Source organism: Giraffa tippelskirchi, chromosome 2 (genome assembly GCF_054371585.1).
Source record: "Giraffa tippelskirchi isolate mGirTip1 chromosome 2, T2T-mGirTip1v1.2.pri, whole genome shotgun sequence".
Taxonomy (NCBI): Eukaryota; Metazoa; Chordata; class Mammalia; order Artiodactyla; family Giraffidae; genus Giraffa; species Giraffa tippelskirchi.
Genome location: NC_137276.1, coordinates 135,775,747 through 135,793,906, shown reverse-complemented (window position 1 = coordinate 135,793,906; position 18,160 = coordinate 135,775,747). Strand labels below are relative to the sequence as shown.

General features: G+C 35.5%; 1 protein-coding gene across 8 annotated transcripts in view; it reads right to left on the bottom strand.

The window, feature by feature from the left end:
* The window catches only part of LOC145522953 (uncharacterized), a 252,008-nt gene that overhangs the window by 166,785 nt on the left and 67,063 nt on the right, over positions 1-18,160 (bottom strand). For 3 of the 8 annotated variants that reach the window (XM_081532397.1, XM_081532376.1, XM_081532358.1), the window contains 2 exons: positions 13,897-14,100; positions 4,920-5,432 (listed from right to left, as the gene is read on the bottom strand). The exons of 1 other annotated variant lie outside the window; for it this stretch is intronic. Coding sequence is in view for 4 of the 7 variants with exons in the window: in XM_081532358.1 (XP_081388484.1) it covers positions 14,034-14,100 (67 nt within the window). In the remaining 3 variants the exon portion in view is untranslated. Of the gene's footprint in view, positions 1-4,919; positions 5,433-11,475; positions 11,907-13,896; positions 14,101-18,160 lie in introns of those variants that run through there. 4 more of the 8 variants (XM_081532365.1, XM_081532386.1, XM_081532347.1 and 1 more) reach the window with 3 other exon arrangements.

Genomic DNA, 18,160 nt, shown 5'->3' with positions numbered 1-18,160 from the left:
ACTCAACAGCAAAAAAAAAAAGGCAATCTACAAGAACCTATATATATATTTTTACAAAACACACACAAATGGCCAACCAGTAAATGAGAAGATGCTTGACATATTGCTATTTCAGGGAATGCAAATTAAACCACATTGAGATATCACCTCACACCTGGTAGAGTCATTTTTAAAAAGTGAAAAATATAAGTATTGGTGTCCTATAAAAAATGGAAATTCTTGTTCTCAGTTGGTGGCAATGTACACTGGTACAACCATATGGAAAATAGTAGAGTGGTTCCTCAAAAAATTAAAAATAAGACTACCATATAATTCAACAATTCTACTTCTGGGTATATTTCCAATGAAATAAAATAAGTATCCTAATGATTTTCTTCTCCACATTATTCCTAACCTCCATTATAATTTTCCTCCTCCCCAAGTGTACATATTCTAATATATTTTAATTCTGCCCCTGGGTATATATTTATCTTCATAAAATATTTAGTGCTGTGTTTGATGATAGGAATTCATGCCTATGTCCCTTTTTATTTTCATAACTGCTATGATTCTTTAGATTTCATTCTATTCCTTACTGTTTAAATGTACATAGTTATTAAAACATATGTGTATTTATATTTGTAAATACTTTTTCTTATAAGTCCCTAACCAAGCAGCAATCAATTTGATTTTTTCTGTATTTTTTTCTACTTTACTTCTATTTTTCTAAATTTTCTCATATCTCCACCCTAACTTAAACTTCTGCTTTAATTATACTGAAACTTCTTTGGTCCCAGGCCACTTGTCATGATTTTCTTTCCTCCCATCTTTTTCATCTTCCTAAAATCGCTTTTCCTTTCCTGTGAGCTTGAAAATTCTCTTCCAAATAGTGTTTGTTTAACTGTTGAGGCTGCCTACATTACTGGTAAGTTCATTAAACAAATGAAATAAATTAAAACTTAAACTGACTTAAAATACAGGTGTGAACACAGACATACTGATTAATTTACAGAGCCATAATCTTTAAGAGAAGGCAAGTAGATAACGAAAACAAGGACAAAATTTTTTGCTGAAATACTGAGCAACATCCTGGCTTTGCTCTGCCCCCTGCATGTTTGCTACAACCTGAAACTGGACCCTTCATAATTGCTGCAGCAATTTGGGCCAAACTTCCACATGCATAATTGTGAGCAAGGGAGCCTGTCTTCCTCAGGTTGTATTTTAATGGGAAGGAAGCTTTTCAGGAAGCCTGTATCAAATGGTTCTCAGGTTAATTGACCAAATTTGCTTAGGCCTGCCCTCTTGTATGTCAGATACTTGCAGGAGGAATGGGTTTACCAGGATTAGATTAGAGTGTTCGGAATCCATCAATCATTTTCCCTTGGAACACATGGGTTGAGTTCTTGAGGAAGTATATGTGCATCAATCAGGTTTCTCTCACAAAAGGAGAAAGCAGCATTTGCACACTGGGAAGAAATGACCTGGATACCACACAAACTCACTCCTTATTCTGTTTAGTTGCTAAGTCTTCTCTGACTCTTTTGTGAACCCATGGACTGTAGCCCGCCAGGCTCCTCCGTCCATGAGACTTTTCAGGCAAGAAGACTGGAGTTAGTTGCCATTTCCTTCTCCAGGAGAACTTTATGACCCAGGGATCAAACTGGTGTCTCCTGAATCTCCTGTATTGGTAGGTAGATATTTTATCACTAAGCCACCTAGGAAAAGGGTGTGTTATTTAGTAAAAGTAAATAAATGCTCTTCTCTCAGAGTTTACACAGCACAATAAATATAAACACTGAGTATGAGTATCATATGTTTCATTGTAGAAGATCAGTACTTTCAAAAACAGGATGAATATTAAGCAGGTAACTTTATTAGATTCAGCTTCCTCATCATTAAAGAAGGGATATGATATCATCTGCCTCCTTGTATGGCTGTAGCGTTTAGCACCAATAATTAGCACATCATGCTTGGTATCCTCCTGTCTTGGTTGATTACTCAACAATACTCTTATTAATAACTCTCCATTCTAGATAAGAGTGAGCTCTGCAGTTTACTATGTTCTAGTATGATTTACACTCTTTCCTTTAGCCACAGAGGAACTTGAGTTTATAACCTTTGGCTAAAGTCCAAGTTTTATAAAAAGGCCTCTTTCACTCTTGTAAAGAAATTCCATTGTAATTGAAATTGCTTTTGAAACATACATTTACACACACCCTCAGGGTAGAGATTCTCAGCTGCAGGTGAGATAGTATCTGAGATTTGTTTTCAGAGATATTTGGGAATATTCATCTTTTAACTTATTGAACATTTATCTTTTTCCCTTCTTAGATATTCTTCCTGTCTTAGTACATTCAAATGTGCTTATTCATCTTTTCTTGATCTTTTACACTTTAATACAAATGTCTTATCAGCCAAGAGCTTCACTGGCCCACTCCTCCAGTAGTAGACCTGATCACACTTTAAACAGAAACCTGGGACCATGTTCTTTGCATTCTAAAATTCAGACGATTTATTAAGTAATAAATTATACATTTATTTGTGATGATTTGATTGTCAGGTTATTTTCAACAAGATTCTTTTCAGATTTTGTTCATAATATTATTCATTTCCTACTGCATATTCAATAAACGTTTGTTTAATATAGTGTACTGAGTAAGATTCTCTGGAGGTTGTTAATTTATGGGTGTTCTGGGTGGCCTGAGGGAAAAGTCAGTATTCCAAATGGATATTAGTCTCAGGCTATAACCTCTAGGTATTACAAATGTAACTTCACTTTTCTATTAATGAACTTAATTTACAAACGAGCTTCATTACATTACATGAGAGAGAAGCATTACTCAGTCAATAATTAAAATCTCAATCCATAATGTGTTTCCCCAGTCAAAATATGTCTCTTTCACCCCAGAGTGAGTTCTACAATCGGAGGCTTAGGCAGTAAATTACTTGGAGGGTGAAATTATAAATTCTTTGGGTACTGTCACCTTACCCCACTGGCATCTGCTGAGTTATCTCCATCTCACAAAGTCTCACAGAGCTGAACAATATAAAGTGTTGTTCAGGCTTCCTTCTACCCATCACAAGATTTCTCTAAACCTGGTTGTTATCACTTTATCCACACCATTCTTGTGCACAATGAAAACACAAGGTTACTCATACTGGCACAGAAAAATGTAACAAAAACTTTCTCAGGTCCCTTTTGACTGAAGAGTTTCTTGTTATTATCTCTATCTAATGATTTCTGAACTATGTTGGATGCTATAGATGCAAAAAACTGTGGGAAATTCTGAAAGAGATGGGAATACCAGACCATCTGACCTGCCTCTTGAGAAATCTGTATGCAAGTCAGGAAGCAACAGTTAGAACTGGACATGGAACAACAGACTGGTTCCAAATAGGAAAAGGAGTATGTCAAGGCTGTATACTGTCACCCTGCTTATTTAACTTATATGCAGAGTATATCATGAGAAATGCTGGACTGGATGAAGCACAATATGGAATCAAGATTGCTGGGAAAAATATCAACAACCTCACATATGCAGATGACACCACCCTTATGGCAGAAAGTGAAGAAGAACTAAAGAGCCTCTTGATGAAAGTGAAAGAGGAGAGTGAAACAGTTGGCTTAAAATGCAACAGTCAGAAAACTAAGATCATGGCATCTGGTCCCATCACTTCATGGCAAATAGATGGAGAAACAGTGGAAACAGTGACAGACTTTATTTTGAGGGGCTCCAAAATCACTGCAGATGGTGACTGCAGCCATGGAATTAAAAGACGCTTGCTCCTTGGGAGAAAATTGTGACTAACCTAGACAGCATATTAAAAAGCAGAGACATTACTTTGCCAACAAAGGTCTGTCTAGTCAAAGCTATGGTTTTCTAGTAGTCATGTATGGATGTGAGAGTTGGACTATAAAGAAAGCTAAGGGCTGAAGAGTTGATGCTTTTGAACTGTGGTGTTGGAGAAGACTCTTGAGAGTCCCTTGGACTGCAAGGAGATCCAACCAGTCCATCCTAAAGGAGATCAGTCCTGAATATTCACTGGGGGGACTGATGGTGAAGCTGAAGCTCCAATACTTTGGCCACCTGATGCAAAGAACTGACCACTTGAAAACACCCTGATTCTGGGAAAGACTGAAGGTGGGAGGAGAAGGGGACGACAGAGGATGAGATGGTTGGATGGCATCACCGACTCAATGGGCATGATTTTGAGTAAACTCCGGGAGTTGGTGATGGACAGGGAGGCCTGGTGTGTTGTAGTCCATGGGGTCACAAACAGTAGGACACAACTGAACTGAACTGATACATGCAATGAAGGGTGCCAACTTCTCAGGCAACTTAAAAAAAGTAAGACTACATTAACAGTATCATTTAGAAGAGTCTGATTGATAAAGAAGATGAATACAACCCAAAATAAAATACTTACACATGTATAGTCTATTTCAGGAAAAGATACAGTATACCAACAGCATTAAAGTAAGGATATGTATCACAGATGATGAATGCTTTTTAGGAAAGTGTCCAAAGAAGTCAAATGTGAGCCACAATCATCCTGTAAGGCAGTATCAAACACACTTTCCACCTCAGATCAGAATCATTATATACACACAAAATACTTCAGTAACAGTGCCCAAAATGGGGACTCTCTTGACGTTTCTAAAGGTCATGTAAGTGTATTCCACCTAGTAGACCCAAAGACAAGTTGTTCCAGAGACCTCACAGTTATCAGTAAAAATGCTGACCATCTGATAAAAAACCATCTCCAGGCTCCACAGACCAATGGCTACCAAGCAACACAATTAATCAGTGTGTTTTATGCCTTGATCAGGATTCAGGTCTCTCCAGGTAATTCAGGAAATGGAGCAGCCCAATTCCAGGGTGGAATGCAACTCAGCAAGAAGGAAGTGTCTGGATTTATTTGGGTAATGTCCTCCAACACATAGTTACACCTAGTTTATTTCTCTCCTTTTATAATCTAGCAACAGTCTATAAATATTTAAAACATTTGAAACTATGCCAGTGTTCTGGCAGGCAGAAAAGGCACATTCAAACAGAGCAATTACAGGGACTTAAATAAAGAGACTATTTCTCAAATTTTGATTGGTTTGAACAATACAGGATGTTGCTATTCCCAGAACTAAAAACAATGGTAAAATATTAGCTGCCCTAGGTCAGAGTAGCCAAGGAGATAATAGCTTTTGGAAACAAGAAAAAGTAACTATATGGAAAAGATAGTTGACGAAGGTCCAAGACCTGTGCACTTCAGACAATGGACACAGCCAACCAATGTTGATCAACAGCAAGAGAGCTCTAGGGAAATGGAGATTACATGCCTTGGCCATACTTTCTTCCTTGACTCTTAGTATTCTGTCAGAGGGCAAGGGAGGTCATTGGTGCATTCAATATGGTGCAGACTTCTGAGACAGCAGGAGGAGAAGATGAAGAATGCATCTGGAGAGGCAAGAAGAGAATACCCATCATAGTGTTAGGGAAAGGTAAAAACATGGCTCTTACATTATGGTGCGTTCTTGAAAATCCATAGTATTTTATGGAATATAATGTATCTTTGACTTTTCTCAGGGACTGAAAAGCAACACTGCAGGACATAACAACATGAAAGTACATGCATTTTAAGTCAGAATCTTTTTTTTTGTTGTTTTTCTTTTACAATGGAATTCCATCCGGCATGCAGTGATAAATTGGCTGGGAGGGCAAAAGGAAATTACTAAAAGCTTAAGAGATATTATGTTAATATACAAAAGTATCATTTACTACTATGGTTATAAATCTTTTGTTTTCTATTATCTCATTTTAATTGATAATAAAATAACACCCTTAAATAATGTTTTGGTATATATATGTTTATTAAAATGCTTAGGATAATCGTTTCTATAGTTGGACAAATAAGGATATTTAGGTTCTAAGAAATTAAACCACTCTTTTAAACTCACACATAGTTTGTTTTTTTTTAATCATACCTAGAATCCACACCTAGTTCTCCGACTCATTTTTCTTTCTATTATAAAAGTTGACTATATAAATCACTCATTTGATGCAGTATGATAAATAAATAAGTAGATCAAAAATTGGCTATAACATTTGTTTTAAATTTCAACATGATACTGGAACACAATTATTAGAAAAAATTCTTACACAAATTATGCATTTTGAGAAATGAGCTCCTCAATTATACAACAATGTAATAGAGTACACTACATTGTGACTATATGTTGCCATAATGTTAAAAGTCAGAAGACTGAATATTTTAACATCATTCCAAATGCTACAAATTGAAGTGTGTATAATTAACATCTCATGTTTACAAATTGGATTCTATAGAAATTACAGACAAAATTAGATATTTTACACATGAAACTTATCTGAGTAAAGTCTCCAAGTAAAAATCTATATTTGTTTTTTAAAATTAAAATTTAAAGTCCATCATAGTTAAGTACTAAATTGTTATTTTCTGGGAAACTTTTGTGTAGTTGACTATATCTATATGGTACTAAAATAAATTTTCATGATTTTCATGATTTAAACTGTAATTATTCATCCAAAACCTGAATTATTGAGTGTGATGACTAATTTTCTATGTTAGCTTGGCTAGGAACCCAGATATCTGGTCAAATATTATTCTAAAAATTTCTATCAAAATGTTTTCTACTTTCTTATACAGGTTAATCATTAACCACTATTGCCTATTCCAGGACCTCTAGGTAAATAAGCCAATGAAGTTTGTATTTATTGGTTCCTAAACATTTCATTCTTCACGATTCTCAGTCTTAGCTAACTGTAAGACTCTCTCCTTGCCCTCATTGATTTTTCAACACCATTCCTTTCTACTCTAGAAAACTCGTTGCTTTTCTTTAACATATGTTCCCCAAATTATACTCTGGCAAGTTCTCTTTTAATTTTCCAAACAAATTTGCTATTTTTTTCTCTGTGCTCCCAGTGGATTGTTCACACTTAACAAGTACTATCAAATAATTCTGATATTCAAAAAGCCTAAATAATAATATGAAAGAATTATTCTCACAAAAGCTACTGTAAGAAACAAAACATTATAAGTACAATATATGCCACCTTCTACTTAGAGTTAACCATCTTAATATTGGCATTTTTTGTTTTCATACATAGTTTATATATTTTACTATATTTTTATAATTATAAATATATAGAGATATAATAATACATAATATATATATATATTATTCAGATATCTTCAAGCTTTATATTCTCTTTATGCATGTATGTACCTGCATTTGTGTATTCTCTACGACTGACTTTTTTGGAAAAGAGTTTCAATACATTTGTGATGTATGTGTTTAAGAGGAAATCTGTGGTATCTTTGCATGGTTCAGATGTAACTCATTTAATTCTTATTCTGATAACCAACATTTGGGACATCAATTATTATTTTTTATACTGTTATAATGTTCCTCCAAATATTTTTGTGCATATATGTGAGTTGCTTTCTCTAGGCTTCATATCAAGAATTGAAACTGTTAGGATCTAGGACATGCATATTTTACCTTAATTTTCATATATTGAACTTTTCATATATTGTTTTCCAAGGTGATGTTCCAATTTTACACAACAAACAATACATGAAAGTTTCTATGACTCCATATGTTTGTCATAATTCAGTGTTGCTCGGAATTTTATTTTTTCATAATTTAATGAATGTGACATAGTAGCTCACTGCCCTTTTAATTTATTTTCTACTAACTTCATATCCTCTTGGTCATTTTATGTTTTCTCCCCTGTAAATTGCCATCTGTTTTTCAATCTTCTGGCATACATGACAACTTTTTGTAGCCTGTGATATCCTCAAGGGCAGAGTAAGTGTTAGTCGCCCAGTCTTGCTGGACTCTTTGCAACCCCATGGACTGCAGCCCACCAGGCTGTTCTGTCCACAAGATTTTCCAGGCAAGGATACTGGAGTGGATACTGGGTTGCCATTTCCTTCTCTGGGGATCTTCCTGACCCAGGGGTCGAACCCGGGTCTCCTGCACTGCAAGCAGATTCTTTACTGACTGAGCTACAAGGGCAGAGGCCATGTATTATTCATTTTTCCACTCTGGAATTTTATGATGCTCAATTAAATGTTTGATGATTGAAAGTCATAAGTTTCTGATAGATGCTAGTGCAAGTCAGGGCACAGCTTCCTATCGTGCCTCAAATTTTGATACGCTTGGCTAAAAAGGTTAAATCAAAACATATTCTAGAGAAGAGCATGTTGCATGTACTATAAATGCTGCCCATGGCTTCCTCTTTTTAGCTTTATTATAGCAATTTTAAGTAGTAAAATTCTGCTGTGAAAAATACTTTTTAAAAGTCTACCTTTATTTTTATATTCTTAAGTATATGGTTCAGAGAAGGCAATGGCACCCCACTCCAGTACTCTTGCCTGGAAATTCCCATGGAAGGAGGAGCCTGGTAGGCTGCAGTCCATGGCGTCGCCAAGAGTCGGACATGACTGAGCGACTTCACTTTCACTTTTCACTTTCATGCATTGGAGAAGAAAATGGCAACCCACTCCAGTGTTCTTGCCTGGAGGATCCCAGGGACGGAGGAGCCTGGTGGGCTGCCGTCTATGGGGTCGCAAAGAGTCAGACACGACTGAAGCGACTTAGCAGCAGCAGTAGCAGCTGCATATGGTTAGGAATTCATAATGCATAAATATTTATAAAAGTCATGGTGCACATGTTTTCTGTTTAATTTTGCTCATGATAAATTGTATGTTAGCAGATGCTTGTTAAGTATTAGATTTTATAATAATGCTGTAGTTTAAACAAAATTTGATCCAAATAATTTTGAGCTTCACGTGAACAAATTGTTTGATACTTTTCTTTCTATGCCAATTGTTGTACTTAACATTTATTGGGCTTCTGTATTGTACTAGATAATTTGAAAAATATCATTTACATACAAATTTAGTAGAGATATTCACATTGTAGAATTTAGAACATAAAGATGTTCAAATGGCTCCATACCAGGAAACTAAATCATATTAACTGCTGTGACCTTCTTTTTATTTGGGAGGTATTTGGAAAATTCTATGCTCACTTTTTTTTTTTAATAAAATATGACTCCTCAAAATAAAAACAGTCAAATCATTAGCTTTTTAGTTTGAAGCTAAGGTCTAGGCATATGTGGGGAAAAAAAAATGGATCAGTAAAATGATGACAAAGCTTGTTTTTCCTAATAGCTAAATTTAGTTTGACAGGAAGGTGGGAGAGAATAATGTAACAAGAGCAACAGAATATGTACAGTACATATATCCAAGTAGAGAGCCTGTGACTTTCAGGGTATAGTGGAATGAGGCTTGAAAGGCCCATAATGCTATATGAAATAGTTCAGATTTATACCATAAGAAATAACAAGGCATTGTGAAATATTAAATATGGAAGTAGCAAGGTTAGTTTTGTGTTATATATTAATTAATATGACTGAAAAGTGAAAGAGAGAGGTGGGAGTGGTCGAATAGTGGTGAAACTTAGAAGTCAATGGGAGGTCTTAAAGAGAAATGGAAACTGAACAATTAATATAGAATGGGGAAAGAGAAGAATAAAATCTAGAGAGGTTTTCCCAGATGAACTGAGAGGGCTTAATAGTATTAGTAATAATAGCTAACATTTACATTGTGGTTACAGCATGCTAAACAGCATTATATCTAAGCTTTGGTGAATGGTAAATGCTTAACCACTAGTTCTCTGGGAACAGGGCTAGATCAGGGGAGGGCCTTGATTTGCAGTTTGTGCACTGTTCTAGCATAAACACCCCCAGTATGACCAACTTCAACCTAATAATAAATTATCAATCAATAGAAGTCAGTCAGATATGTGAAAAAATCTATTCTCACAAGCTGGTATGAGGTGGCTCCAATATGCCACTAAATTTTTTTTTTTAAATGTGTTAACTTGTAATCCTTATAACATTTTTGTCTAAGTCAGACTTTCTTAAACTTGACGTTATTCACATGTTGAACAAGATAATTCTTTGTTGTCGGGTGTTGTCCTGTGAATTGTTGAATGTTTAACATCATTCTGGGATCTACTCACTAGACACCAATACTACACCCCCCACACGAGTTGTGATAACCAAAAATGTCTCCAGTCACTGTCAAATGTTCTCTGGGGAGAAAAATCAACTCCAGCTGAGAATGACCACTTTAAGGCACATCCTATAATGCTTTTTTTTTTTTTTTATCTTCATCTCTTCCATCCTTTTTCTGATTATTTTCCTCTAATTTCTATTTTTGCAAATGAAGAAATTGCAACTTAGAAAAGTTAAATATATTTCCCACTGGACTGTTCAATATGTAAATTCACAATCTGACTCCAAAGCAGATAGATGGAATGAGATAGATAGAGACATAGCCATAAATATGTAATCTCAAATGCTATAATTATTGGATAGCAAGTACCACAAATAAACTAGTCTTTGTCCTGACACCAATTTTGCATGGTCATTAATTTTATTCTTGATTTAATAGTTTCTGCTTGTAGAATAAAACAATATATTAAAGTTAATAAATGCTTAACATTATTTTAAGATAAAATTTCTTTGTGATAATTAATAATTATATCTTGGTGACTCAGTTTATTTTTTTTGTAAATGGGATAGTAATATATCTACAATAAGAACTGCAATGCAAGAAGTAAACAAGACAGAGAAAGACAATTATTATACGATATCCCTTATATGTGAAATCTAAAAAAGCTGAACTCAGAGTAATGGAGACTAGAATGATGGTTACCAGAGGCTGGAGAATGGAGAAAATGGGAGACATTGTCAAAGAGAACAAATGTCTAGTTTAAAATGAATAAGTTCTGGGGAATCTAATGTATGGGGCTTCTCAAGTGGCATGGAGATAAACATCTGCCTGCCAATGTAGGAGGCACAGGAGAAGTGTGTTAGATCCCTGGGTCAGGAACATACTCTGGAGTGGGAAATGACAACCTGCTCTATTCTTTTTTAAATTTTACTTATTTTCTTAATTGGTGTAAAATTGCTTTACAATTTTGTGTTGGTTTCTGCTATACAACAATGTGAATCAGTCATAATTACATACATATATCCCTTTCCTCCCGAGCCCTCCGCCTCTCACCCTAACCCACCCCTCTAGGTCATCACAGAACACCAGGCTGGGTTTCCTATGTTATTTAGCAACTTCCCACTATTTTACACATGACAGTGTGTATATGTCAATGCTACTTTCTCAATTCATCCTGCACTCAACATTCCTGGTGGTATCCACAAGTCATGGCTGGTAAAAGAGTTTATGCAAAAGTAAATCAAAAGAAAGTAGGACCAATCAGTTCAGTTCAGTCATTCAGTTGTTTCTGACTCTTTTGCGACTCCATGGACAGCAGCACACCAGCTTTTTTCCCCATCAACAACTCCCAGAGCTTGCTCGAACTCCTGTCCATCGAGTCGGTGATGCCATCCAATCATCTCATCCTCTGTTGTCCCCTTCTCCTCCTACCTTCAATCTTTCCCAGCATCAGGGTCTTTTCTAAGGAGTCAGTTCTTCGCATCAGGTGGCCAAAGTATTGGAGCTTCAGCTTTAGCATCAGTCATTCCAAAGAATATTCAGGACTGATTTCCTTTAGGATGGGCTGGTTGGATCTCCTTGCAGTCCAAGGGACTCTCAAGAGTCTTCTCAAACACCACAGTTTAAAATCATCAACTCTTTGGTGCACAGCTTTCTTGATACTCCAACTCTCACATTCATACATGACTCCTGGAAAAACCATAGCTTTGACTAGAAGGACCTTTGTCGGCAAAATAACGTCTCTGCCTTTTAATATGCTGTCTAGGTTGGTCATAGCTTTTCTTCCAAGGAGCAAAAATCTTTTAATTTCATGGCTGCAGGCAGAATGAAAGCAGGAATAGCAATCTCACATCAGATAGAGACTATAAAATAAAGACCGTGAGAAAAGATAAGGAAGGACATTACATAATGATCAAGAGATCGATCCAATAGAAGATATAACAATTATAAAGACATATGAATCCAACATAGGAACAATTCAATACATATGGCAAATGCTAACAACTATAAAAGGGGAAACAGTTCAGTATCCTTGCCTAGAGATTTCCATGGGCAGAGGAGCCTGGTGGGCTACAGTTCATGGGGTGGCAAAGAGTCAGACACAACTATGCACATACACAAACACATACCTGAAAGTTTCCAACACAGCAGTTACTTCAGTACCTGTCTTCACTAACTGAAGAAAATCTAAAGAGGATTTTTACTTTTAAGAAAAAAGCCATTATGTACTAATATAGATCTTTTTTAAGAGCCAACTGGCCTGACTGGAATTTTTGGAAAGAAGGGCAACACCCTTTGCTTCAGACCATTTCAATTTAGCAAAAGTGTCAAAGGGATACTTTCAGAAAGCATTGGAAACCTGCGTTAGCTAACACTATGAGAGTAATCATTTTGCAATACATACGAATATCAAATTAATAGCTTGAACACATCAAATATATACAATATTACATGTTAATTATATCTCTAAAAAAGCAGGAAAAAAAAGGTTTGTTATGCATATTAACAGAAATCTACTCTGCTTAGAATAGTGACTTGCACATAATTAGCTATGAATAACTCTTAGTATAAAGCAAACAAATAAAACAATGAAGAGAGATACTATTAAAGAACAGCAATGGTTTACATATTTTCAGTTATATCAGATATTAGGAAAATTTCAGGTACAAATTTGGGAATCATAGCTTTCTAAATCTACAAGATAAACAAGGCCTTGCTCTAAGCACATCACAAACATTTTAAGGAAATGTTATGACACAAATTGTTCTACATATGTAAGGTATAATATGTCCTGTAAGACACACAATGATATGGATATGCATACCTAAATGTTTATAGTGGTAGTTTATCAGAATAGAGGAAGACATAGGAGAAAAGGGAGAAATAAGAAGAGAAGAGAGAAAGAAAAAAAGGGTCTGGAAAATTTGTCTACTTCCGTGTCATTTTTTTTTTTTAATTTTTAAAAATCTTGGAGCATGTTTAGAAGACATTAGCAAACTCACCATAATTCTAAAGAAAAAGAACAAGAAGCATGGTAATCAACTGACAAAATTATTCTGAAAAACTGTGCTAGTACGTGGTTTAACTCTATATAAGGACAGAAAGTCCAAAAAGTTTTCATACAAATAACATTGTTTTAGGTAATCCTTTTAGCTTTTGTTTCAATATCTATTTTGCCTTGGTTGATAAGTTTTATTAAATATAAAGCTCTCTAATTCCTTCAGTGAAGTTAAGGAGAAATTGGACTGAAAGTGCAAACAAGTCCAGCTGCAAAATATAGACGTTGCTAATAAAGGTAAGTGTTTTCAGTCTCCTCCCACCCCCAAAACCTACTGATATCATTTCCATTAAACTTATTATTTTAAAAACTTTTCTTATGTATTTGGTTATTTTTGATTATTTGAATAAAATAGCTTTTAGATCTTTTAAGCTGAAAAACTTCAAATATATTTTGTATAGCCTTTTTATCTTTTTAATATATTATCATATTTAAATATTGCAGTATCTCTATCCTTGTGAGCTAGGCAAAACAGGACTTTTAATTCCATTCTTAGAATAAAGAAATTGAGACTCAGAGAAAATTACATTATAACTTTAGTATACACAGCAGGTAGCTCCCAGAGATAGTAAGGAGGCGATCTTCCTATCTTACTGACTTAACCATGCTTGCTTTATATTAACAAAATTCATTCTGATTTTCTTTATGAATGTAATTTAGCTCTCTCTGAACCCAGCAGGGGTCCTTTCCTTCCCCCCTGGGTAGTTGTAACTCATAATTACTATGTCATATTTGCAGATTTCATATTTTAAACAGTTGAATTATAATATACTTTTCATTTTAAATTTACTAACCTCTGGTATATGTTGTAATAATTTTCAAAAGTTGTGAGCTTTCAATAATTAAACTATTGGAATATTTTCTCCATGTTTCCAGTTTTGCAACATTCTTCCAAGAAATATCAAATGTTGACTAAGTGCCGGACTTTGTTTTAGGCATAAGAGATACACTGGAGGGTAAGAAGTAACCCTCTCCTTTCTGTGGAAATCATGGCAGAACTAGAAAAGCAAGTAATAATGAGACAAAAAGATATATTTTAAAACAATGAGAAATATTCTGAAGAAAAGTAAGGAATTGTAAAAGGTAAGGGTATTTTACTATAAGACACAAAGTGATATGATACTACTAGAAAATAACCCTGGAAATTAGTGAGTTGCCACTGTTTATAACTTGGGGATTTTTGTCTAATCATTAATAAATTATCAATAATTTTATATGTAAGTTTCTACGCCCATCCCTTGGGCTTCACTGATAGCTCAGTTGGTAAAAAATCTGCCTGCAATACAGGAGACCCTGGTTCAATTCCTGTGTTGGGAAGATCCACTTGAGAAAGGATAGGCTACCCACTCCAATATTCTTGGGGTTCCCTTGTGGCTTAGCTGGTAAAGAATCTGCCTGCAACACGGGAGACCTGGGTTCGATCCCTGGGTTGGGAAGATCCTCTGGAGAAGGGAAAGGCTACCCACTCCAGTATTCTGGTCTGGAGAATTCCATGGACTGTATAATACATGGGGTCTCAAAGAATCTGACACAACTGAGAGACTTTCACTTTCACCACTGTCCCAGGAATCAGTTGATTAATTTGCCTGTCCTTTTTTTGTAACCTACCAAGAAACGCTGGGCTGTATGAATCGCAAGCTGGAATCAAGATTGCCGGGAAAAATATCAGTAACCTCAGGTATGCAGATGACACCACCACTTTGATGGCACAAAGTGAAGAAGAACTAAAGAGTCTCCTGATGAAAGTGAAAGAGGAGAGTGAAAAAGTTGGCTTAAAATGCAACATTCAGAAAACTAAGATCAAGACATCCAGTCCCATAACTTCATGGCAAATAAATGGGGAAACAGTGGAAACAGTGGCAGATTTTCTTTTTCTGGGCTCCAAAATCACTGTAATGGTGACTTCAGTCATGAAATTAAAAGATGCTTACTCCTTGGAAGGAAAGTTATGACCAACCTAGATAGCATATTAAAAAGCAGAGACATTACTTTGCCAACAAAGGTCCGCCTAGTCAAGTCTATGGTTTTTCCAATAGTCATGTACGGATGTGAGAGTTGGACTGTGAAGAAAGCTGAGCACCGAAGAATTGATGCTTTTGAACTGTGGTGTTGGAGAAGACTCTTGAGAGCCCCTTGGACTGCAGGGAGATCCAGCCAGTCCATCCTAAAGGAGATCAGTCCTGAGTGTTCATTGGAAGGACTGATGTTGAAGCTGAAGTTCCAATACTTTGGCCACCTGATGTGAAGAACTGACTCCTTATCAAAGACCTTGATGCTGGGAAAGATTGAAGGCCGGAAGAGAAGGGGATGACAGAGGATGAGATGATTGGATGGCATCACTAACTCAACAGAGATGAGTTTGAGTAAACTCTGGGAGTTGGTGATGGACAGGGATGCTTGGCATGCTGCAGTCCATGGTTTCACGAAGAGTGGACACAACTGAGCTACTGAACTGAACGGAACTGTTCTTTTAATATGCTGGTGTCAATAAATTGTGTCCTTAATATTAATAGTCTTTATTTTTCAGTCCAAACCTCTAATAGTTAAACCATAGCTCACAAACTTAGAATTTTAAAAGTAGGACGAGAACTAAACATAGACTTCCAAAGCAAAGAGTTAAGAGATTGTATTTTGCTAATCAGGACCATTGAGGCCTAAAGAAGTTAACCAAACTTCTCAACACCTAAGGTGACGTGAAAACCCAGCTTTCTATTTCCTATTTTATTATATTCTTGTATGCATTGTGTTGATATGATACAACTTATACATATCTATAATAATCTTACCTACGTGATTCAATCTTAAGGGGAAATATTAGAGACCCCCATATACCCTCAAAAATCACCTCATATGCTGGATGATGCCTAAGACCCCCATGACTCATGAACAATTCATAAATATTCCTTCTTAAATTTCAAAGTCCTGGCAAGTGTGATATAATGAACATTATTTGTTATTTGTGCATTTTTTTATGAAGTAAGCTTATCACAAGCTTTTCAGGTCAGGATTTCATAGTGTGGAAAAATAAGAGACCTTATCAAAGAAACAAGGGATGATGGGCAGCCCTAAGGGAAACTCAAAAAGCAAACGTTGCCAATTTCACAGTTTGGTTTAAGAGACACAACCATTGAGAGTAGAGATTTTCTCTGAACACTGAATCATTTTCTGTTAAGAGGAAATGGGGAGGTCATATCCTTTAGGACATCCTCATCTCCTGTTTCGAGTTCAAACACTCCCAGTTCTTAGTTTCTCATTCAGTCACGCTATTGCCGTGCTCTGTCTACTCTTGTCCACTGCACGGATACCAGGTTAGTTTCTCAAGTTCAGATATAATTATATCACATTTTTCTCAAAAGCCTACATTTTCCCTCCTTCTGTTATCTACGAGAAAAATAAAGATCAGAATTTCTTACTGCTGGTCAAGACTTCCCCACTCTAACCCTGCCTATACCTTTTTTATCTTTATACTTTGTACCATGGCCTTTCTGTAGCCTCAAAGCACATGATCTTTAAATATATTTTCAGAACAATCTTTAGAGGTAATTACTTTATGGAACAAAAATAATCATGCTAAGGGGGTGTATGGTTAAGAGAAATAAAAATGGGAAAGAAAAAGAATTATATAAGAAATGGTGCATAAGTAGAAGAGTGAAAGTGAAAGTCACTCAGTTGTGCCCGACTCTTTTTGACCCCATGGATAGTCCATGAAATTCTTCAGGCCAGAATACTGGAGTGAGTAGCCGTTCCCTTCTCCAGGGGATCTTCCCCACCTAGAGATTGAACCCAGGTCTCCCACTTCGCAGGAGGATTCTTTACCAGTTGCACCACCAGGGAAGCCCATAAGCAGAATAATGATTTTAATTATAGCTAATAAAAGATCTTTTCATAATCAACATGGATTATGTAGATTGATACATTGTGTTCAATGAACCTCCAAAGCTTCTGGCCCTCAAATGCTAAAATAAGATCCTAAATTTATTTTTGATCCTACCACTCAGGAGGATTAAAGCCCAGGAGGAGGGTATCACCTCTTCTCTGAGACTCTGTTTATTCAGCAAATAAATTTTAAAATTGAGAAGTTTTAGCAATTATACAGAGAACTTAGTGACTTTGAACAGAGGAACTAAATGGGTAAACCTCAGTTTGGATTAGAGGTAGGAAAAAAGTACTTCCAGAAATTAAACTTTTAAGTTATGAAAGACTCAAAATGATTCAGGAAAGCATTATGAAAGGATGGATAGAGTGGAATAGGAAGATGAAGAAGAGATCTTGTAACGGGCTGGGTCAGGGATACCATAATACATGTTATTAGAGATTTAATTCTGAAAGTGACTTTTCCCATAAAAATCATTTTTTTTCCTCACATCTTCATATTTTAATGTAAGTAACCCTTAAAAATCTTTCAGAGCATGGATTTGAAAATTAGAATTATTCAATCCCAGGGGTAACCCAGTTATTCTTGGAATTGGCACTAATATCTGGCAATAAATATTGTTTTCTAGTATAGTCAATGCTAACAAAATGTTATGCACACTACAGACTATAAAGCAATATGCACAAAAGAAGTTCTGCTAATTTTTCTGGAGAATGCAATAGTGGAATCTGAATTGCATTTTTATACTTAATTCTCAGCTAGGATATCAAATTTAAGAAAAACGTGAAAGAAAAACTTTGAAATTAATTTTGAAATTAATTTTTCCATAACTGCATATTTTATTACCTTTAAGAATGCATCATCCAAGATATACATGTTACTTAATAGTTTTGGTTCAAAAAAAATGTAGTTCACCTTTTTATTTGTATTTTCCTAACAATAAATGACACATTTTATTCTTGAATTCATTATATCATTATATTCATTTGACCCTGCCAACCTGCAGTAATTGACATTTATATACTTTAACATTTATGGCATTCATCTCAGATGCAGCAGATATACCTTTATGTCTTACTAAAGTGTAGAATTGTGATTTACTAAGAAAAAATACTGTACAATTCCCAGAATCCCTATCCAACCCTGAGTCCTATGCAAAATAAATTGATGTGGGGCAAAAGCAT